Raw genomic sequence first — 23438 nt, forward strand, 5'->3', positions numbered from 1 at the left:
GCCTTGGTGACTGGTGACGTCACCGAAGAGACCTTCTTGATTGGCTACATCTCTTTTCACTGGCAAAGTCGAAAGGCAGGCCTATAGAAGCTATCAGAGGAGAAAAGAAATGGTGTGCCCAGGAATAATGTATGACCTTGGTCTCAAATACTTAAATATGCAAAGGAAATTCATCTTTTCTATGTCTTCTAGTCTCTATAAGCAACCCAGACACGCAGACGATTATTAGAGTGGACACCTACTGCAGCTAAGGACCCATATAAAGGACACCTGTTGTTTTTGCGCAACTGGCATGTGTTATCCATGATTTTAAAAATTAATAGACTTTTGGGATGCCTGGGTGGCCCAGTCTGCTAAGCGTCTGCCTTCCGCTCTGGGATAGAGCCCCACGTCTTCCTCTCCCTCTTCTGCTCCCCCTGCTCATGCTCTCTCTGTGTGTGTCGAATAAATAAATAAATAAAATCTTTTTAAAAAATTCTTTTTTAAAGCAGTTTTAGGTTTATAGAAAAAATTGAACAAAAAGTACAGAGTTTGCATTTATCATTGAGGGGGGGAACCATAAACCATATGGGAACCCTGTAACCTAATTCCCTACAACCTCATAGGCCTACCCCTAATTCCCATTATTAACATCTTGCATTAATGTGGTACATTTGTTACAACTGAAGGACTGTACTGTATGATTCCACTGACGTGAAGTATCTAGAGTAATCAGATTTATAGAGAAAGTAGAATTGTTGGTGCCAGGGGCTGGGAGGAGGGGGAACAGGAAGTTATTGTTTAATGGGTATAAAGCTTCCATTCTGCAAGATAGAAAGAGTTCTGGAGATTGGTTGCACAACAATGTGAATTTACTTAATGCTACTGAACAGTCCACTTATAAAGAGTTAAGATAATTTTTACGATATGCATATATTGCCACACTTCAGTTGTTTTTAATGCATCAACTTTGAGTGTAACGTTCAATGAGTTTTGACGAACATGTACCATGTGTGACCGCGTCCGCAGTCAAGAAACAGAAAAGTTCCATGATCCCAAAATGTCCCCTTGTGTCTACATGTAATCAATCCCAGATCCCCACTCCCTCAGCCCCAGGCAACCCCGGTCAATTTCTGTCCCTACAGATTAGTATTCCATTGTCTACAATTTCACAGAAATGGAATCATACTGTTTGTACTCTTTTGTGTCTGGCTTTTTTCACAAGACATACTGTTTTTAAGATTATCTACTGCACATATCAGTAGGTAGTTCTTTCTGTTGCTGAGTAGTCATTGATCTTGTGGACACACAATTTGTTTATCCATTCCCATAAATGGACATTTCAGTTAATCCAGTTTTCCAAATTGGGGCCATTATGAATAAGGGGGCTGTGAATATTTGCAGGGACATATGCTTTTATTTCTCAGTAATCCCAGGAGTGGGATTTCTGAGTCACATGGTAAGTTTGTGTTGACTTTGTAAGAAACTGATGAATTCTTCTTCAAGGTGGTTGTAGTGGACAGAATGATGGCGTCCCCAAAAGACAATGTCCATGTCCTAATCCCCTAAACCTGTGAAAATGACCTTATTTGGAAAAAGGATCTTTGCAGATCAGATTAAGTCAAGGATCTCCAGATGAGATCATCCTGAATTAAGAGTGATTCCCTAACCCCAATGATCGGTGTCCTTATAAAAGAAAGGTAGAAAAAAAAAAGGCAGGAACAATTAAAACCAAGTTATGCCTGTTCAAAGTGAACTGGTGAAAAAATTTGTTTCGTTCACATTTTCCTGCACTGAAACATCTTGCTGCCTTCCGGAGCAGCTGACACATATATTAAGTCAATCAATATTCAAATGATCATGAAGATTCCTAATGCACAAATATATTCTGATATAATTATTAGCAATTATAATCATCATTATTATTGTCAAAATTAATAGCTACCATTTGAGTCATGTTACTATACACCAAGTGTGTGCTAAGTGTTTTGTGTGCATTCTTTCGTTTAATCTGTGTAACATTCTTGTGAAGTGGGCATTATCGTTCTCATCTTACAGTTGAAGAAACTGAGGCATTGAGAGGTTATACACTTTGCACAAAGTCACAGAACTAATACGTGTGGGGGAGGAATATGAAATGCGGCTGTCTGACTTCGGAGCTCACTTGGGTACCAGACGAACTCTGGCAGAAGGTAGAGGCATCACCACAGATTGCAAAAAAAGTAAGCTAACAGCATGCCCAAGAAACCAGTAGAGTGTGACATTAATTTAAAGCAAAAGTTTCTTTGGCATGATGGACTGTCTCCTTATGGGAATTTTCAGGATATTTATTAGGTTAAAATTAACTTGCAATTCTTGTGGAAGCTAACTGGCTGCCCTATTTGTCTTCAGAAGAACTTCACAAATGGGATTGTATCTTTATAACCTTGACATTTATTGGGGTTTGAAAAGTGCTCCTCCACTACTTGGGAAAAGAGAGTAAAGGTACCCCGAGTTGGAGTTCAATGAAAACAAAAAATCAAGGCTATATGTGCTCTAAAAAAAGAGGGGAGGTGGTGGTGCCTGGATGGCTCAGTGGGTTAAGCCTCTGCCTTTGGCTCAGGTCATGATCTCAGGGTCCTGGGAGGGAGCCCAGCATCGGGCTCTCTGCTCAGCAGGGAGCCTGCTTCCTCTCTGTCTCTCTGCCTGCCTCTCTGCCTACTTGTGATCTCTGTTTGTCAATAAATAAATAAAATCTTTAAAAAAGAGAGAGAGAGAAAGGCAAAGGGAGATTTGAGACCCAGACACACAGGGCACCAGGCAAGGATGGAGGCTACCCCAGCAAGATGGGCAGGGGAGGGGGACTCCATCAAGGTGCCAAGAGTGAGCTTGCCAACTGGATACATGATCAGCCCGAAGTGGTCATCCAAGGCCCTTATAGCACCATTCAGAATCCTTTTCCTGAATGATATGGGGGCAGAGAGAGAGGGAACCCCGGATTTTGTTTCCTCTGAAATTATCTGCCCTGAGGATGATTCCAGTAGGTCCTGTAAATTTCCTACCCAGAGCTCTTTCCCCTCTCTGTGCTGCCTCACTGGCAAAACCCACAAAGATGGTCACTTTCCCAGAGTGCTCTGCAACTCAGGGTGACCACTGAACTCAGTTCTGGTAAACGAGATAATAAGGAGAGCATTTCTGGGGAGAAACACATAAGGAGCAGCCCCGTCTACATTTCCTGCTTTAGATGCCACCGTGTAAGAACAAAATGCGTGGTGTTGCTGCAGTTTGTACTCAGGAGGGGAAGGCAAGCGAATCTCAGGGATGCCAACCCAGTGCCCGATGCTGTTAAACAGCTGAACCGACATTGGGACTCTGTGTCTTTGAAAGATTTCTTACGTGAGCGAAAGAAATTGCTATCATCTCAGCCTTTTCTGCTGGAATTCTGTTTGATGCAGCTGAAACCATCATATAAGATACAGCAGGGTAAGCTTGGAGCTCCAAACGGCCGCCGTGTTTGGACTCGCAAATACTGCAAAGACTCGCCTGACACTGAAGTCCTAAGGGGCTAGGCAGAGTCTCTTGAACAGCTTGATGAAGTCCTCTCTATGCTCAGACTCACCATATACAAAGGTCTTTCAGTTCTGTTTGTGGGTTACTCTAGTTTGGGGTGCATCTGGCATCCTATTATCATAGCAGTCCCGGCAAATGTAACATTTATAAACTAAGGCTCCGAAAGATCAATTTCCTTGCTAGAGGTCGCCCAGGCAGTGAATGAAACATTTGAACGCAGAGCCAGGATGCTCCAACCCAGCTGCCCAGTCCCAGAGAGAACAGGAGGCCCGGGTGGAGTGAGACCCATGGTGTGTGTTTATTCTGGTGTTGGTAGCAGCAGCAGTGGGGGGATCGGCCAGACGCAGGGTGTGTTGAACAGAAAGGGTAGACACAGGTAGGGGTGTGTGTGTGTGTGTGTGTGTGTGTGTGTGTCTGGAGGAATACAGAGGATTAGTCTGTTGACATTCACGGAGAGAACGAGGGTGAGGGCACTCTCTTGGACAAACAGCAAAGAGACAAACGGAAAGATGAAGGGTTTGGGGGGCTGGGGTCCCCCAGACATGCACGGCCCCTTGCCTGGAAGGGGAGCCCTGGGGAAGGGAAGACAGACACAGTGGAGACTGAATGCCCCCCACCCTGAAACAGGGAGCGGGGCCCGCCTGCCTCCCACCCTCACATCCGGTGGGGTAGAAGGACCGGCAGGCCCAGGGCTGCCCTGCACCACGTAGCTCGGACATTATGGCTTCAAGGAAATGAATTCCCAGTCCGGGCAGGAAGGGATGGGGTCCTGAGGGGGCCTGGTCCGATCCTGGGCCTAGGCCAGACCTATAACACGGGGCAGGGAGGAGATGTCAGTGATAGCAGAGAGCAGGCCCGTGACCTGCTGTAGCTTCATCGACACCCCAGGGACCTGGTCCCTTGTCACTCCACCCTCTGACCCAGGAATCCAGGCCCCCAGCCCCTCCTCCCTTGGACCTGGGAGTCCAGGGCCCCAACCTCCTTCCTCCCCTGGTCTGGGTTCCTTACCCTTCACTCTGAATTCTCTTTCTCTGACAATCCTTTGCTGCCTTTCGTGAAGCTGGACAAAGTCTTTTCCTGAATAAGGGAATCCAGAAAGTTCAGATATAGGGAAACAGAGGCAAGACAACCGCTAATAATCAACATAGTAAGATATCAGACCTGTTTTCATCATTTGCGATTTTCTTTTTTCACTCAGCTCTGAAGTGATGGGCCAAGTGGTATTACAGTCCTATTCTATAGAAGGGGAAACTGAGGTACAAAAAAAAAGTCACTGGAAATGTGAGGCGAGGTGAGGCTGCAGGGGTGATGGGGTAGACCCTCGCGGGGGGAGGGGGCTCAGAGAAGCTGAGGCTCTGTTTTGGAGGCTCTAGGGAGCCGGGAAGGGCAGAAAGCAAAGGGGCAGGTCAGTGCTGGGGGTAGAAAGACCCTCTGGGGCCACGCACTACGGCACTACTGACTGAAAGCCAAGGTCAGGACCCCACTCAGCCAAGGTTCCACTCCTCTCTGTGCTCCCAGCATTGCCCAGCACGAGCATAGCACACAGGAGCTCTGGAGAAGTTTGTGGAATGAGTGAGTAAATTAGGAGAAGAATGAGTGGTGGAAGGAGGGAGTAGCTGCCATCTGTCTCTCTAAATAGAGCCACAGTCTTTTCAAAAATCACACTTGAGCTCTGTGCTTGCTGCTTAAAATCCCTCCCCACCCATGGAAGCCAAGTCCACAGAAAGGCCGAGCTACAGTCAGGACTGGGAGGAGTTCACCCTGGGTGCAAAATTTCAGGTGTGCCCAAACCCAGCACTTGAAATAAATAATATTGCAATGCAATATTTTTAAAAAATCAAAATTGATCCAAAAAAATCCATGATGAGAAAAATATCAAATTTTAAATGGAGGCCAGTCCCATGTCATAGCAGAGCCTGAGACAAAAGGAAAAATCGGCAGCTTTATTTTTATGTATTTTTATGGGCATTTTTCCCTGGAAATTTAAAATAATTTTTAAAATATTGAAAACAATGAAGAGTATGTGTAGTGCAATTCACAGTACATTAAGTTTAAATGTTTATTTACACTCTAAACAGAATTTAGTATGATTTTACTGTCTTGGCTTTAATGACAGCAAATTCGTGGGTAATATTTTCAAAATCTACTTCTGTGCTTTTTTGTTTGTTTGTTTGTTTGTTTCAAATGAGATAATGGCCATATTTGAAAATTTCTCTTGACCATGTGATAATCATAAATGATTTTCAGTTTTAAAAAATTAGCAAGCTCATTCTTACGTGATCTACCTAGCTCTGGTTATTTGCCCCTTTCCCCATTCCCTCTCTGCTAAGGCTCAGGGTCCTGTCCCTGCCTCTTCCTGCTTAAGAGGAACACCCAGCCCCCAGCCAAGCTCTTGCCCTGCGAGCTCTCCTAATCTCAAAACCTTCACCTAAGCCCCTTCCTTCTCAATCTCCAGGCTCAAATGTCACGTCCACTGAGAGGCCCTTCAGGATACCCTAAGCCAAAGGGCACCCCCCATCCCTTGTCCAGATGTCCTCTACCTCCCAGACTTCCAAGCCTTTTGGACTACCATCCACAAGAAAAAAAAATTGGCAGTACAATCCTTACAACGGGTGCTGCCCTGTGAAATTTTCTGTTCTGTTCTATCTTGATTTCATTTTCTTACGAAGAAAAAATTGTTGATCCCCACCCAGTAAACCACAATCTAGTGATTTTTCAATTGCAGCCTTCTTTAAACCAAACCAAACCCAACCCCCTCAAAACCCCAACCCTGTTCCATCTTATCACCCAGTTTTTCCCTTTTATTTTGGGCTTAGCTCATGGGAAATAATAGTAGTGACTGACCCCTTGCTGAGCCCCTACTGACAGGCAGACACTGATCCTGCATTAACTCACCGAATCTTCACATCTGTCCTAACTTTAGTTACTATTAACAACCCATTTCCCAGCAGAGTAAACTGAGACACAGAGAGGTTAAGCAAAGTGCTCTTAGTCACACAGCGAGAGCTGGGATTCCGACCCAGGCAGTCTGACTCCTCAGCCCATAAAGACGGATGAGCGCCGGAATGGCAGGGCGAGTGGCCCCGGGTGGCCTCTCCACTCACCTCCACCAGCTGATGCCAGTGTTCCACGGGCTTGCGGGGGTTGGCCAGCATCTCCGCCCAGTGCTCACGGCCGTGGGGATCGGCGGCGTCCGGGCCCACGCGGCACACGCCAATCACCTCGTTGTGCCCGATGCTGGGGGTGCGAGCCGCTGTGAGCAGCGGGGAGAGAGGGGGCGGGGCCTGGCCCCGCCTCACCCCCTGGCCCCTCGCCCGCCCCCGCCCGCCGGGCCACGCCCCTCACCAATCGTAGTCTACCACCGCGATGCTGAGCCCCACGCTCTCCACGCTCTCCGGGGCCACGTCGAACACCAGCGCCTCGTTGTACGTGGGGTTCAGTGTGTTCTTCTTGATGGAGGTTTTCCGCTTCTTCAAACGCCGCCCCTCACTGATCAGAGAGGCCTTCACGTAGGGGTCTGGGGGCGGGCATCGAGAGCACTGAACCTTGACTTTCTCCCTCAGACCCGAGTCCAGACTCCTCCCCCGACCCAACGGTCTGGGTCTCCATTGCCCTCCTCCCTCAGACCCAGGAGTCCGGGGCCCTCAGCCCCTCCTCCATCAGACCTAGGAGTCCAGGGCCCCAGATGCTCCTCCCTCAGATCCCAGAGCCTTCTGGAACCCACCTGAGAAGCCGGTGAGGTCCATCGCTTTGAGGTTAGAGGCTTTGATGATAGTCACGGTGAGGCGCCCAGCCGTGGGGAGGTAGCAGAGTGAGAAGTTGAGCTCCCCAAGATCTGCCTTTTCCTGCAGTTGGGGAAAAGTGTTCGAAATGCCCTGCCTTGGTCTCCCCACCCCCCAACCTCTCCCTCACTTGCTCTCCCTTCTGGAGCCTCCAGCTCTCCTCCCTGATATCCAGGACTGGGTTTCCCATCCACTCAACAATCTGACTTTGCCAAACCTGGTAACTCCCTGGCCACAGCTGCCTGCCACCAGCAAAGTCTATTTGTTCTGTAGGGAAGATTGAAAGAGGCAGGAGGGAGGGGGGCGAGCAAGAAAGAGCCAGAGAGAGAGAGAGAAGAACACAGTGAGAAATGTACTGTGACAGGGACCAAGACACTGAGAGATACAGTTAGAAAGGCAGACCCACAGAGTCCTTAAGTAAGAAAACCCAGGGGAGGACTCTAGAGACCCAGAGATAGTGCTGGTCCAAGAGAGAGATCAGGGAACAGAGACTTCAGAGAGAGGAATAGAGAGCCCAGGAAGAGAGAGGGACAGAATCCCAGAGGAGAAAGATAGAGTTTGGCGGGTGTGTGTATATGTGTGTGTCAGAGCCCCTCAGGCGCAGGAGATCTGGAGAAATTGGGGACAGAGACTTGGTGGAGGGTGTGGAGATCCAGAGAGAGTGATAGAGACCTAGGAAGGGGTGGGGGGAAGGGCAAAGACCCAGAGGGGGAGAGAGAGAGAGAGAGAAACCTACATAGAGCAGGTGACGGGCAGAGATCCAGACAGTGTGACAGGCACTAAGAAGAGAAGTCAGTCTTAGGGAAGGCAGGAGACACACCAACCTTAAGCGAGGCTGCAGGGGACACAGAGCCTCCCACACCAACACACACACAGAGACATCTGGAAGGGCGGCTCAGCTAGCCTGGACTTCCAACTCACCCCCTGCTGGCCCTTCAGCTTCATCTGGGCTCCTGGCCTCCCAACTACACAGACCGAGGTCCAGGTTCCTGGACCCCCTCCACTCACTGTCCCTGATAGCAAACTGTGACAACCTAGACTTGGAGCTCCCGAGGACTGTCTGGGGTCCCCGGGTCCTGATCCTGAAACAAAAAGGCCAGTCGTTTAAGGAATGAATGAATGAATGAACGAATGAAGACCTCCAGTGATAATGAGGGGCAGGGGAGAGAACGAGAAATGATACACACAAGCAGGAGACAGGATGGAGGCAGGGAGAGGGTCAGGACCCCTAACAAGCACGCAGGAGGCAGGCTTGGGGAACGACTAGATGGAATAGGAAGGGAGGCCGGTGGGGGGCGCTCCTGAGCACAATCTGTACTGGGGGGACCTGGGGGGCGTGTCAGGACATAGAGGATCCAGGTATGTCTAAGGCCTGGGGGGATCAGGCTCTCAGGAGCCAGGTGGAGACCAGAGGATGAGATTAGATCCGGAGGTCATGGGTTTGAAAAGTAAAATGTTCAGAGATCAGAAGGGTTGGGGCTTCAGGAAGTGAGGGAATTAGAAAACCAGGAGGTCAGAAGGTGAAGGAAGTCAGAAAAACAAAAGCTGGGAACTCCAGGGTCAGACAGGTGGAGGGTCAGGAATCTGGGGTCAGAGCATGAAATTATGATAAAGTGGCTGGTGAGTACAGGGATGTCTGTTATATTTCTCAGCTGTTACCATCAGATGTGAAAGGAGGTCAGAAGTTGGGAGATCTGGGGTCCAGGCATGATGTCAGTATTTGACAGGGTGTGGGGGGCCGGGGGTCCTATTATAGCAATCTCTACACGTTGCTTGTGTGTTTGCAATATTTTGCAGTAAAACAAAATTTTAAAAGCCTGGGTCAAGAAGTTAGAAGGTTATGAAGTCCAAAGGCAAAGAGGTCAAACACTGAGGGGTCCTGGGTCCCCAGAAAGACTGACCGAGCCGCCCTCCACGATGTCCCTCCAGAGTGGGCGGTCGGGGGGCTGCTCAGCCAGCTCCAGGAGGTTGTCCAGCACCACTTGGCCGATGAGGTCGTGCCGCGAGAAGCGGTCGAAGTCATAGACGCTGAAGTGCAGTTTGCGCTGGGCCAGCTCAGCCAGCGGCACGGAGAACTGGAATGTCTCATTGAACACAGGGTTCAGCGTCTTCCTGTGGACCTGGAGGGGTGGGCGAGGGAGGGAGACAGGCACCATTCCCATCAACCCTGCTTCCAAAGGACCCAGGAGTCCAGACTCCCAGCTCTCTCAGACCCAGGAGTCCAGACCCACAACCCCACTCCTCCCTCAGATCCAGGAATCCAGCCCCAACCTCCTCCTCCCTCAGATCCAGGAGTCCGGACCCCCGCCCCCTCCTCTGCGGGACCCGGATGTCCAGGACCCTCCCTCTGGACCTTGGTCTGGAACTTTTTCTTGCGGTCTGGCAGCAGGTAGATCTTGACGTAGGGGTCTGAGAAGCCGTTGGAGTCCTTGGCCGGGAGGTCCAAGGCCTGCAGGATCCGCACCACCAGCTGGTCTGAGCCATAGAGGTACCGCAGGGCGAAACTGATGCGGCCACAGGGCGCCCCCCCACCGGCATCTCCGGAGCCCGGGGCCCCGCCGCCGCGCCGGCCGCCTGGTCCAGTCCCCTGATACAGCTCTGGCTTGATCTGCCCGATGAGTTTGGCTTTTTCCTCCCCGCCCGGCAAGGGTAAGGGTAGGGCAGGCGGCCGCTCCTCACTGCCAGGGTCCGGCTGGGGGGTCAGGGTCTGCTGGGTGAGGGGCCGGGGTAGGGCTGGGTACCTGTGAGAGTGGGGAAGACCAAGGTGGGGTCACTGGCTGGGGTCTTTGACAGTATCTGAAGACCTGAGAGACTCCTCCCTGCCTCCTTCCCAAGGGCCACAGCCAAATGGGGACAGACCCCCCCCACCTCTGCTCACTATGACCTTGAGCAAGCCACTTGCACTCTCTGAGCCTCAGTTTCTCCACCTGTATTGGGGGGTATCCCAGTCTCTAAGCTAGCTCCAGCTAGGATCTGCTTATGCACCAACTTCCAGAAGCTTCCTCCTGACCTCAAGTGCATGACCCAGAATAACTTCTCTGAGTACCCCTGGGGCCCCACACAACCCAGACCTCCTGAAACTTCACCTGCCCTTCTTCAAATTCCCCCAACTTGTCTTAACCCTGATTTCACCTCTCCCACCTCACCATCACTCCACCTGGCCTGTCCTTTCTCCACCCCTTTCTCCACTGTCCGTAAGTGTGTGGGGACACTCTGGAACCCCAGAGCGTCCCCATCAGCCACCCTAGCTGCTTCTTCCCTCTCACACACAAGCTTCTCCTGGACAAGCTCATCTGCAGCCCAGGTCTCCACACCCATCAACAGCACGGTGTCTGCTAAATTTGTTTCCTGGGCTCCAGCCGGGTAGGCCCCCAGCCTTGGCCATCCACAAGACCCCACATACCCCACACACCCCTCATATTCCCTGCCAGGCTCAGTGCCTTCTCCTCAACTGGCTTCTTCTCCCCTGTGCTCCCCCTAGATCTGCAGATCAGACACCAGAGCCATCCCCACCTCCTGTCCCCTCAAAGCCTGTCCCTTCCCTCTCCCAAATTTCCCCATCAGTGGCTCTGGCTCCTTTGCCCTCTCCTGCAAGGACCATCACACCCAGGGTGAAGTCCATGTGATGGGTCCCTAATGATGGGCGGTGCTCGCAGCCTCAGGTGTGCTGAGAGGCACACATGGGCCTGGAGGGAGTGGGAGGTCTTAAGCTGTGGAAAGGGATGCAGGGGAGGAGGCTCCTTGAACTACAGATCCCCCAGCCACTCCTTCCTCCCAGGGTGACTTTGAGTAGGTCATTAACACCCTCTGAGCCCCAGTGTCTCCATCTGTATAATGGGGGAGGGGAGAGCTGTGACCCGTGTATCCATTCGCCTCTGGAAGGCCTCCCCAGAGACCCCAACTCCCATGAGCCCCTGGGCCCCTGGTCAGGCCTGGGGATGAGACTACCTTCTCTCATGACCATCTGGGACCCAAGACAATCCCTCTGAGGGCAGTTTCCCCTGATTGCTTCTCCAGGCTCCTCACACTCAACAAGACCCAGATACGCTCAGGGACTCCCTCAAACTCACTCCTTTTACTAGATCCTCTGACAACCCCACCATCCACCCAATCACCAGGCCAGGCTGGAGGCCTTGGGTTCCTCTTCCCACCCCTCCTACCCACCCGGAGCCATCTGTCCTAAGTCTCACCTTTCCTGCTCCCTGACTCTCTTTACCTCCTTCTCTCATCCCCATGCCCATAATCTCAGCTAAGCCTTATCCTCTCCTGCCTGTACTACTGGCTTCCAGTCCGTTCCTCTAGCCCTTCCCCTATGTGGCCACAGAGAGGTCTTTCTGCACCCAGAACTGACCCTGCCCCTCCTGCTCACAGTGTTCCATGGCTTCCCCAGTGCCCCCAGGACAAAGTCCTAGTCCCTCAGCCCCACATTCAAGGCCCCATGTGGTCCGGCCCTGCCTAAATCCTAAGCCACATCTCCCTTTCTTTTTTCACACTTACTCTCAGGCCATAGTGACTGCTGGCAGTTCCCACAGTGCACTGTGACTTCCTTCCCCTCTCCCTTTTGCATGGGCCGCTCTCTCCTCCTGGAATGCCCTGCTCACACCCCTACCTCTGTGCCTGGCCAACTCTTGCTCATTCTGCAGGTCTCAGCCACAACACCTCCACCTCTGGAAGGCCCCAGCCTCTTCCCAGACTGGAACTGCGACTCCTCAGACTCCCACAGCTGTGGCCCCCTAAGCCACTTTCCGGCCGTACTGGCCTGGGTGGGAGGGGACAGCCAACACCCATCTCGGGTCTGGTTCATGTTAGATGCTCCATATCCATGTGCAGAATGAGGAATACAGAACAAATGAACTCCAGGCCCCGCCGCCAATCCTGGCTTAGGGTGAAACAGATGAATTGCTTTGTGTCTCGGGGCCTCGGGAGTCTAATCTTCATTCTCCTCCACCTTCCTGACCCCTGGAGTCCTATACCTTCTGAATCTGAGTCCAGATCTCTAGGGTCCTCCTCCCTTAGATCCTGAAGTCTGGGGCCCTAGCCTCCTTTGTCTCCAGGACCCAGGAATCCACACCCCAAGCCCCTTCCTGCCCCAGGACTCAGGACTCTGGACCTCTAGGCCTCTCTTCTTGCAGGGCTCAGGAGAATCATATCTGGGAAAGAGACACAGAGGAGGAACAGAAGTTCAGAGTGGAACCCCAGCCCAGTAGCCTGTCTCACCTGGTGGTGGGTGCCAGGCTTGTGACCTGCTGATGCGACTGGGCACTGGGCAAGCCCCCACCACTGGGGGGCAGCAGGAGCAGCCCAGAGCCTGCACCTCCCTCAGAGGGGAGTTCAGGAGATGTCTGGCTCGGTTTGACCCCAGCGGCCACTGCAGCTGCCGCCGCCTCTGGGTATGAGTCCATGTCCAAGTAGGAGGGCTCAGGGGGGTCAGAGCCCCCCAGGCTGCCTGGCTCCAGCAGCTCAGCGAAGGGCGGATGGTGGGTGGTGTGGGCATGGTGGTGTGGACCCCCCAGCAGAGGATGGCCACCCAGGCCAGCCCCCAGATGGTGCCCACCACCGCCTACCAGGCCTGCCAGCCCAACCCCAGGGCCTAGGTCTTTGCGCAGGGGGCCCCCGCCCACTGCTGAGCCTCCCTTGTCCCGCCAGGGCACCCAGCACAATTTCCAGGACACGAAGAGGGAGACGCCCAGAAGGACAATGCCACAGAATGTCACGATGACCGACAGCAGGCTCACGGAGATGTCTGGAGAGAGTGAGGACAAAGGTCAGGGGTCAGGGTGGGGTCACAGTTTATCCTCCCACTGCCGTCCCCAAAGAGCTAGCCTCTAGCATTTGCCATGCATTGTCCTAAGCACTTTACATATGTTACTTAAACTATCACCCACAAGGTCGGTATCACTATATAACCATTTTAAAGATAAGGAAACTGAGGCACAGACAGGTTGAGTGACTTGTGTTATGCTGCACAGGTAGTAAATGACAGATCTGGGATTTGAAAGAGCAGTCTGTCTTCAGATGTGATGCTTAATCCTAGCCCATGCTGCCTCTCCGTAAGAGGACATACCATCTGAGGTACCACCAATGTCTCCCAAAATGCTCAGAGATGATCAAGGAGAGAGAAGGCTGCATGACACAGTTAGGCAGGTCAGGGTTCACATCTCTGCTGTGCTATGCTCGGGAACATATCTTAAGCACTCTGAGCTTTACATTCCCCATTTGCCAAATAGGAAAAATCAGTCCTGCCTCTCAGCTATGGTATTGAGGAGTGTAGCGCGTAAATAGCTGCATAGCCAGGAGAGCCAGCATTGCAGTGGAATGTGGAGGCAGACATTTACTGAGTGGTTACTATGTTGCAGACCCCTAAGCGCTTTATTGGCAATAGCTTACTTTAGCTTACTTATGCCTGACAGGCACCCTAGGAGGTTGGCAACATTATTATGCCTGTCTTCCATAAAAGGAAACTGAGGTCAATAGACACAAAGTCTTCTGTATAGAGTCCCACAGCAGATCAGAGGTGTGTGTGTTGGGTGGGGGTCCTCAGAATTTGGGTCTAGAGTGCCCGGCTCCAGAGCCCACAGTCTTCCTTATGCTGTCACGCGTCAATATTTCCCAGTAAATGGTAGTTCAGACATGGATTTTTATTAGACTAACAAATCCTATTGCTGTATGTGTATCCATATGTATCCATGACCCTGCAGAGGCCAGCGACGGGCAGTGGCACTCTGAACTTCCTACCTCCCCCCACCCCTTAAGGTGTTCCTTTCCAAGTGACCGACATCTCAGTCGACAACTCAGAGTTCCTGGGACCTGAAGAAGAGCAGAGCAAGGGCTTTCCAGCCTCCTGAACATGGGAAAAATTAAGAAAAGGGGTCAGGGGGCCATTTGGGAGGACAAGGCAGAGAAAAGGAGAGAAAAATCAGTTGCTTTCCCCTACCTTCAGCCTCACCCAGACCCTCTCCAAGTCAAAACATCAATCCTCCAAACTCTGCTGGATTTCTTGTTCCTGTCTGCCTGGTCTGGGGAGCCATGTGGGCTTGGCGAGGTGGAGTAGTTGGGCAGGAAAAAGATGAACCTTGCCCAAAGAAATGTTTTGGCCCTTGATCGGCTCCTGGAAAGAACCTCTAAGCCCTTGGAACATTCTGCCTGCAAGCATTTTTGTTTATCTGAGGAAACTTGGACCATGTCAGATGGTCTATGTAACAATGTGATTGATGTTGGGGGACTGGGATGTATCAGCTTGGCCTCTGGAGGAGCTGGAGGTGAAGTTCAGCCCCATGGGCAGTCAGCCATGTCTACATGACCGAGACCGGAAGCTCACACCTGGTCTCTCCTATACCCTATTCTATGTGACTTTCCCTTTGCTGATTTTCACCTCCCTCCTTTTGCTGTAATAAAACGTAACTGTGAGGAGAACAGCTTTTCTGTTAGTCCTTCTAGGGAAATCACTGAAACTGAAACCAGAGACCACAGGTGGGCTTGGGGACCCTCAAATTGTGGTAGTATGCTAGACTTCCTGGGGTCAAATCTGGCTCTTTTGCTTACAGGTTGTGAGTCTCTGAGCAAGCAACCGCAGCTTTCTGGACCTCATTTCTCATCCCTGCCCCTAGATAACCCCCATACAAGGTGCCGAGCTCTGCCCTGCACTCAGCAAGTAGGACTGTCATTATAACCTCGCAGCATGTGCTTCTTCGGGGTTCCTCATCTGGACAAGGGCACTCATAATATTTCCTTGCTCTCAGAATCCTGCTGCTTCCTAGATGGGTGACCTTGGGCAAGTCACTTCACCCTTCTGAGTCTCCCCCCTCCAATCGAAAATAGGGACTATAGCTACCATAGAGGGTTGTTGTGAGTGGTTGATGAAATATGCCAAGGACCTTGCATGCTGCCTGGTACACAGTTGGTGCTCAATAAGTAACTTCCAGCATTTATTGAATGACCACTGTGTGCCCAGCTTGTTCTAAGCACTTCACATGTGTTAAATCATTTGGGTCTCTCAGTTGCCCCAGGAGGTAGCCACTTTTGTTATCCCCATTTTCAGGAAGAAACTGAGGCACAGAAGAAATGTTATTTGCCTAAAGTCATCTAATAGTAAGCAGGGGTAGTGGGATTTGAACCCAGACTAGTCAGACAGCCTGACTTAAGAGTCTAAGCTTTGGGGCACCTTGGTGGCTTAGTCAGTTAAGCATCCAACTCTTGGTTTTCAGCTCAGGTCATGACTTCAGGGTCATAGGATCGAGCCCCAAGTCAGACTCCGTGCTCAGTATGGAGTCTTCTTGGGAGCCTCTCTCTCCTTCTCCCTCTGTTCCTCCCCCTGCTTGTGCTCACTTTCTCGCTCTCTTTCAAATAAATAAGTAAAATCTTAAAAACAAAAAGAACCTGAGCTTTTAAGCCCTATGCAAGATGCACAAAAGGTGTGTGAACGCGATAAGCATATGGTTTGGGGGAGGGGCCTGGGCTCACAGGACCAAACCCAAAAGATCAGGGGTCAAATGGCCCACCCAGCTCCTTCTCCTTAGATCAGAAGTTTGGGAGACCAGCAGCAGGCAGGATGGAGGGGAGACTCTGAAAGGGACTAGCCATGGGCACCTAGGGAACCGAAAGCTGAGGAGGTCTGCTCTGAATCTCTGAAAATACTGAATGTAGGGGACATGGGGCTGGCTGAGACAGCCTGGGGGGAGGTGCTGACCTGCATCTGGGCCCCGGGGATAGCCTCGAATTCGCAGGTCGTTGAACTCCTGGCACCTGTCATTGGTGTCGGCATCTCGGACCCGTGCACAGAGGTCTGAGACCAGGATGAGTGCCCGCCGGCAGAGGTCATCCTCGTAGTCGCCTGACATGGTAGCCGGTGGGTTCTGTGCTTGGAAGGGGCCAGACAAGGGTGCCGATGGGGAATGGAATTGAGGGAGGGGTGGATAAGGGAGAGAAAGAGAAAAGGAAGGATAGGCGAGGGGACAGAGATTGGGAGTAGATGGACAAGGGGATGTAGATTAAGGAGGGATAGACAAGGAGAAAGAAATTAGGGGCAGATGGACAGGAGACTGATTCGGGGTGCAGGCAAAAAGACAGTAACGGGTTGGACAAACAAGGGGACGGAGATCAGCATGAATGGACAAGAGGACAGAGAATAGGGACAAACAGACAAGGAGAAAGAGACAAGCAAGGCCAGTCAAGGGGCAGAGATTAAGAATGCACGATAAACCGATAGACAGACAAGGAGACAGAGATTAGGGGTGCACAGACAAAGGACGGAATTTAGGCACGGGCAGAAGAGGGGACAGCTGTTCATGGCTCATGCATTCAACAAATATTCATTGAGCACCAACTACATGCCAGGCTCAGTGCCAGCAGCTGCAGATCCAGCAGAGAACGAACCCCACACATTTCCCGACTTCCTGGTGTTACAATCCAGTAAAAGGAGACATGGAGTAAACAAGTCAACAAACACACATAAACAAACAAGACAGGCTCACACTGTAAGAAGTGCCCTGAAAGAAATAGTTGGACATGTCACAAAGGGACCAGGAGGTGGGCAGTTGGGGGGGAGGGCTCTCTGAGACCTGAAGGACGAGATGCAGCTGGCCACGGCCAGTAGGTGGTGGGGCTAGAGTGGGGAAAGCAACCCAAGCAGCGGGAACAGCATGAACAAGGGCTTGGCGGGTTCAAGGAATGGGAAGGAGGCCAGATCCAGGTAGAAAGAATGAGGACCAGGAGAGAGGGAGGGATGAGGTTAGAGAGAGAAGAGTGTGGTGGTGGGTGGGGTGGGATGGAAGATGCAGGGTGCAGAGATAGGGACCAAGTTGAGAAAGAGATAAGGGGAGGGGAGACAGAGATACTGGGAAGGGCAAACTGGGGCCCAGAACAGAGGGACAGATGAGCAGACAGACAGAGGGAAAGTCAAGGATTGAGATTTGGGATGGACTAAGCATAAAGAATGGACGAGTGTGTAATTTATGGGAGTGTGAGAGATAGGCGGACAGAGGGACTGTGTAAGTGCCAGGACAGAAATATCTTTGAAAGGGAAACAGTGGTGGGAAGAATGGATGGGGAGCAGAAATAAAAGACAGATGGACAGACAATGGCCAGAGACCACAGATGGGCAAAAGGATACAAAGGAGGGCTGGGCAGACAGACATGGGTGCAGAAGGAAGGTTGGATGGGGGTGGGGGCATAAAAGGAGAGGATGGGGAGAAAGAGGTGGATGTGGGGAGAAGGGGAATTAGCCACACATGGTTTGGAGCGAGACATCAGAGATGGACTGGAAGGAGAGTGCAGGGAGAGAATACGGGCAGACAGACCAGAGATCACAGATGGACAGGTGTCGTGGGGGTTCTGCAGAAGGCCAGGACTCCGAGACAGGCATGGTCAGACTCACCTGCGCTTATCCCTGCCGTGTCCTGGGTGGCAGCCGAGGTGGCGGCTGGCGGCAGCCCATGGGGGTTGTAGGGCGGACAAGGGGCTGCGGACCCGTCCCCACGCGCCAGGTGGTGGGAGGAGGAGCTGAATCTGGAGGTCGCGGCCAGGAGAAAAAGCTTAGTCCGAGCTTCACGTCTTGTACTACTCGGACGCTGCTCGACCCCAGGCGACCCCCTGGCAGTCTAGCCACCCCCTCCCACCTCCGGGGCCCTAGCTCCCGCTGAGCTTGGACACTACAATTCCCAGCAGGCCTTGCGCTAGCGCGGCTAAGACTTCACAGACCCGGCGCTGCATGGGCTTCTGGGAGTTGAAGTCCTTAATGCCTCTCCCGGCTGCAGAGAGGATGGGAATATTTTTTTTGGAGGTGGGGGGGTTATGAGATACCGGGGTCCCAAGGCGCTGCAAGGGGGAGGAATGATGCCCTGGACCTCGAGAGGTCGCGGAGTCTTAAGTCCTCAAGAGCCATGGAGTAGGTAAACGATCCCCACGCCCGGGGGATCCGTGGGCGAGGCTGGGGTACACCTAGGTGTTTCGGGACCCCCCTTCCTCGGGCCACGTGCCCCTCCCCCGGGGCGACCAGCGAGTGCTGCAGCACCCGCACTCTCTGGCAGGAGATTCGCGTTCCTCTGCACTTACCCCCGCCCCCACGCACTGGGGCCGCCCCCCAGGATCGGCCTGGGGCGGGGGCTGGGGCAGGGGGAAGGGGGAGGAGCGGACTCACCCGGAGCCGCCGCCGCCGCCGCCGCCGCAGCAGCCCCGCGCGCCCGCCGCGGTGCCCGCTCGGCTCCTCCCCCAGCCCCTGGCGCAGGTCCGCGGCTCCTCCCTTTGCACCCCCTCCTTTCCTCCCCTCTGAACCTGCGGCTTGAAAGACGAAATCGCGCGGCCGCAGCAAGGAAAGAGGGAGGTTTCCTGCGACCGACGCGTCGGAGACCCAGCTCTCTGACCCAGTGGAAGAAAGATCCAGCTGTCTAGGATCATGACCCTCCGCTCCCCCAGGATTCAGGGGGTCCCGGCCCCCAGCCGCTCTTCTCCCAAATGGAAAAGTCTGAGACCCCAGTCACTTCTCCCCCCGGAACCCAGGGTACTGAGCTCCCACTCACTCAATTCTCACATCTAGGAATCCACCCCTCGCGGCCCACTCGTCCCGGGGCTTTTCCTTCACAGGACCCAGGAATAGGAGTCCTCCGGTCTGGGGAGCTCTGAGGGCTGGAGGTGGGATGGGAGGCGGGGCCCCAGAGTTAGCGGGTCTGGAGACTCTCAGCCCGGTGTGAGGATTAGCAGGAGTTGGAGTGTGGATCCTGCCGGGCCGGCTCCTGCCTGTGTGACCTCCGGCTCTTTGCTCTTGAGGTCCAGTGTGCTCTTCCAAAAATATAGACAATAAACCTGTTTCCGAAGGGATCCAGACGTTTGACAAACCAGGCAACAGAGGTAAAGCACTGGCACCAAGTAGGTGCTTAATGACTTTCTCAAAAGCAGCAAGTAAGAGTTAATGCCCTATTAATAGCAGTTAATAATAATTGCCACTGACTGTGATCTGGGCACTGAGCTAAGTGCTTGGAAAGCACTCATTTAATCTCCACTTTGGCCCTATTAGGTGGGTACAGTTATGCTACTCCCATTTCACCGAGGAGGAAACCGAGGTGCATAGGGGTTAAATCCCTTGGAGAGGACCCAGAACCTCAGAGTCACTGCAGCAACGGGCAGGGGTGGCTGGGAGGCCCCTCAGTCTTCTTTAGTGCTGCCCTCCCCACCCCCAGTGACACTCGTATAAATATACTAAGTAAAAAATTACTTTCTTCTGCCAAGGCAGCTTCAAGGCAAGTTTCCTCCCTTTAACTAAATTCCATCTCCCTCCCAGCATATTGCTACCTATGTACATATACATTTGCAGTCCTTGTCACACTGTAGAATCACCCAGAAATGCCTCCCAGGTTCACCTTGAATCCTATCCTCAGTGCTTCTGATGGACCTGCATTTGCACCCAAGGAAGCCTGCATGGGGGGAGGGGGGCACATGCCCAGATGGAGGCACACAGGTCCATGCAGCTCAGAGCCCGCTCACAACAAGACCTGCACACCCAGCTGGCCCGCCCAGAGTCCACAGGCAGCCCCTGCCCCATTCCCCAGGAGAGATACACAGAAGGAAGTATGCAGCAATGCATACATTCAGAGACGTGTGTGCATGGGTGGGTTTGCCAAACTTCCATGACGCATCTCCAAAGAGACAGCTCCTCAGTGGCTGGCGGCTGGCGGGTACCGGTTGCACCTGTGGTTTGGGAAATGGCAGAGCCAGGCTCCAATCCCAGGTCTCTTTTCAGTGTTGTGTGTCAATGGTTTATATTCTCAATGCCTCAGTTCCCTGTCTGTAAATGATGATAGTTTATTTATTATTTATTTAACTTGGTTTTTAAAAGATTTTATTTAAATTTTTAAAAAGAGAGACGGGGGAGAGAGAGCACAAGCAGGGGGGAGCAGCAGGCAGAGTGAGAGGGAGAAGCAGGCTCCCCGCTGAGCAGACAGCCCAATGTGTGACTCCATCTCATCGCCCCTGAGCCGAAGGCAGACCAACTGAGCCACCCAGGTGCCCCGAGGATAGCTTTTTAAAAGCCCAGATTCCACTTCTTTAAGTTATTTTGAGGCTTAAATTCATATGAAGTGCTTAGAAAAAAAGGTTAGTATTTAGTATTGTCATAATTAGTAATTATATGCATTTGCTTATGTACTTTTTCTCTCTTTCAAAGTAAACTCTGCAGCCAACTCTGGGGCTTGAACTTATCCCTGGAGATCAAGAACCATATGCCTTACTGACTGAGACAGCCAAATGCCTGCTCACATACTTTTAAACTGCATTTGACAATGAGGAAACAGAGGCTCAGAAAAAGGAAATGTCCTGCCTGAGGTCAGATGCCTAGGAAGTGTCAGAGGTGAGTTTCAAAACCATATGGGTCTGAATCCAGACCCTTGTATTCAGCCTCTACATTGTTTGCCTCCAGGAAGTTTGAGGACCTTGCCTGTCACAGCTTCTGGGAGTGTAGAACAGCAGAGAGTACTGGACAGGGAGGGAACCAGGAAACAGTCCTCCATATTCATTTCATTCCATCCATACTGTCATTTGTTAAATACTTATTAAGCATAGGGATGCCTGGGTGGCAGTCGGTTAAGCATCAGACTCTTGGTTTTGACCTCAGTCTGTGATCTCAGGGTCGTGAGCTCGAGCCAGCATTGAGCTCCATGCTCAGCATGGAGTTTGCTGGAGATTCTCTCTTCCTCTCTCCCGGCCCTTCCCACTCATGTGCTTGCTCTCTCTAGGCACCAGGGATCCAGCAAGGAACAAAGCAGACAGAAATCCAAGTCTTGCGAAGGCCCATGGTTTGGTAGAGGAGACAGAGAGTCATCAAATAAATATCTATACGGGGGTGCCTGGCTGGCTCAGTCAGAAGAGCATGCAACTCCTGATCTTGAGGTCATGAGTTTGAGTCCCACATTGGGTTAAGTAGCGATTACCTGAATAAATACAACTTAAGAAAAAAAACTATATGTATTAGAATCAATCCTTTGTGTGTCTGAGGATGTCACAGAGGGCTTCCCTGAGGAAATGACCGAGTAACGTTTGAACTCAGAAGGGTGAGTAGGTATAAACCAGGTGAAGATGGGGGAGGGGAGGGGAAGTGCTCCAGCAAGAAGGAACAGCCTGTTCGAGGCCTGGGGCAGCAGGGAGTTTGGCTCACTGAGGACAGCCAGACACATAAGCTCTATGGGGGTAGCACTTTGTTTTGTTTATTGCTTCATCCCTGCTGCCTGATGCATTGTCTGGCACACAGTAGGGACCCAATATGTATGGACTGGTTGAATGAAGGTGTGAACAAGTGCATGAATAAATAGAGGAATGTATGGATGTGTGTATGGATGGATGGGTGGATGGATGGATGGATGGGTGGATGGATGGGTGGATGGATAGATGGATGGGTGGATGGATGGATAAATGGATGGATGGATGGATGGATGGGTGGATGGATAGATGGATGGGTGGACGGATGGGTACATGGATGGATGGATGGATGGATGGATGGATGGGAGGATGGATGGGTGGGTGGATGGATGTATGGATGAATGGATGGATGAGTGGACAACTGGAGGATTGGATGCATGTACGGGTGGATGGGTGGGTGGATGAAGTGATAGTTGGATGGGTGAATGGTGCAGTGGGTGGTTGGGTAGGTGGATGGATGAGTGATTGGATGAATTTGCTTAAATATCTACAGATTCACACACAAATGTTCCTGGAAATAGATGCAGCTACACACCCAGAGACATGCACACATGTGTGTAAACAAAGATTCACCTCTTCTGGTGCTGCCCCTGGAGAGAACAAACACCAAGAAGTTGGCCAAGCTGGCTAGGGTCTGTGTGAATGAGGATGCAGGGAGGCAAACCCTCTGACCGGGGATAGAACCAGTCCCACCCCCACTGCGGCACTGACATAATTTCTGGAATAGGAGGAAAATGCTGATTCAGGGATTTGTGTCCCAGGCTGTGAGCCAGGCCAGGGAGTGGGACAGGAATGGCCCAAGAGAGATGAGGTGAATGGTAGAGGGAGGCATATGGGGCTAAGACAGAGAAAGAGACAGAGAGATAGAGAGACACAGAGAAACAGAGATGGAGAAATAGAGCAATGGAGACAGAGATATGCAGAAAGCTATAGAGACACAGAGTATAAGAAATGAACAAAGAAATAGACACATGACATAGAAATTCAAATTCAGACACAGAGGGAGATGAGGCAGGATTCCAGAGATGAGAGAGGAGAGAAATGAAGACACAGGGAGATGGAAACATAGAGACCCCGACTCGAGAGGGAAAATGAGAGAGACAGAGATGGAAAGAGAGTGAGAGAAGAACACCCAAAGAGGGAAAAAAGAGAGTTCCAGAAGAGATGGCTAAAACTGGGCTCAGGGAGGGGAAGACATTTGCCCAAGGTTGCACAGTCTGGACATAGCATTTGACGCTGGTCTGAGTCCACAGTTCTCTTCTTCATGTTCTCTTCTTCACCCTGTGTTGCCTCATGAGGCCCAAGAGGGACAGGGCCAATGGGGTTGGGGCTGCTGAGCATGAGTCACAGTGATAGAGAGAAATAGTCATTCATTTACTCACTCAACATGTCCCCAGTAGGGTGATACTAGAGAGCCAGAGATAAGTTAGGAGCTGCTGGTCTGCCAGGGCAGGTAGACACAGGCCCAAATCCCTGAGCAAGACAGAGTGGACCATGTTCAGTCTGGGAAAGAAGGAGACAAAGAATGAGCAAAGGAAGGAGACAAAAAACACAGCTAGGAGGAGGAGGAGGCGTCAAAGAAGGGTTCTGGAGGAGGGGGCATTTGGGTTTCTTATTAAAGGGTGAGAGCATTTGGGCTTAGGGAGATGAGGAAGAGCATTCCAGGCAGAAGGGACAGGGTGTGAAGAGTGAAAACTGGAGTGGGGTGGGAGGGATTGGAGAATGTTTGAAGGGGCGAGGTGGGAGAGGAGAGTGGGACCAGACTGCAGATTTCAAATTCCTGGCTGAGAAACTGCATCATTGTCCAGGGGCACGGGGGAGCCATGGGAGGGCTGCAAGCTGGTGAGGGGCAGGGTCAGCTCTGGGTGGAGAAGGATGCCTTTGGAACCCTGCAGGGAAAGGAATGAGGAGGGGAGGGCAAGAGGAACATTGTAGAGTCCAGGCAGG

At 51.8% G+C, this 23438-nt stretch overlaps 1 protein-coding gene across 4 annotated transcripts; it reads right to left on the bottom strand.

Moving 5' to 3' along the window:
- Positions 1 to 3802: 3802 nt before the first annotated feature.
- On the bottom strand, positions 3803 to 18881 carry SYT3 (synaptotagmin 3). 4 transcript variants are annotated; one of them, XM_045988245.1, is made up of 11 exons: positions 18824 to 18881; positions 17683 to 17813; positions 15997 to 16167; positions 12528 to 13053; positions 9664 to 10051; positions 9212 to 9430; positions 7253 to 7373; positions 6874 to 7045; positions 6633 to 6765; positions 4537 to 4605; positions 3803 to 4335 (listed from the first exon to the last, which is right to left on the bottom strand). In XM_045988245.1, exons 3-10 carry the CDS (start codon positions 16145 to 16147, stop codon positions 4540 to 4542), a joined length of 1776 nt encoding a protein of 591 aa, XP_045844201.1. In that variant the 5' UTR covers positions 16148 to 16167; positions 17683 to 17813; positions 18824 to 18881; the 3' UTR covers positions 3803 to 4335; positions 4537 to 4539. The 4 variants fall into 4 exon arrangements, with proteins under 4 accessions (XP_045844201.1, XP_045844199.1, XP_045844202.1 ...); XM_045988243.1 differs by having other exon boundaries at positions 15997 to 16162; positions 18824 to 18880; XM_045988246.1 differs by lacking the exon at positions 18824 to 18881 and adding an exon at positions 18445 to 18475.
- Positions 18882 to 23438: the final 4557 nt, after the last annotated feature.

Source organism: Meles meles, chromosome 19, assembly GCF_922984935.1.
Source record: "Meles meles chromosome 19, mMelMel3.1 paternal haplotype, whole genome shotgun sequence".
Lineage (NCBI taxonomy): Eukaryota > Metazoa > Chordata > Mammalia > Carnivora > Mustelidae > Meles > Meles meles.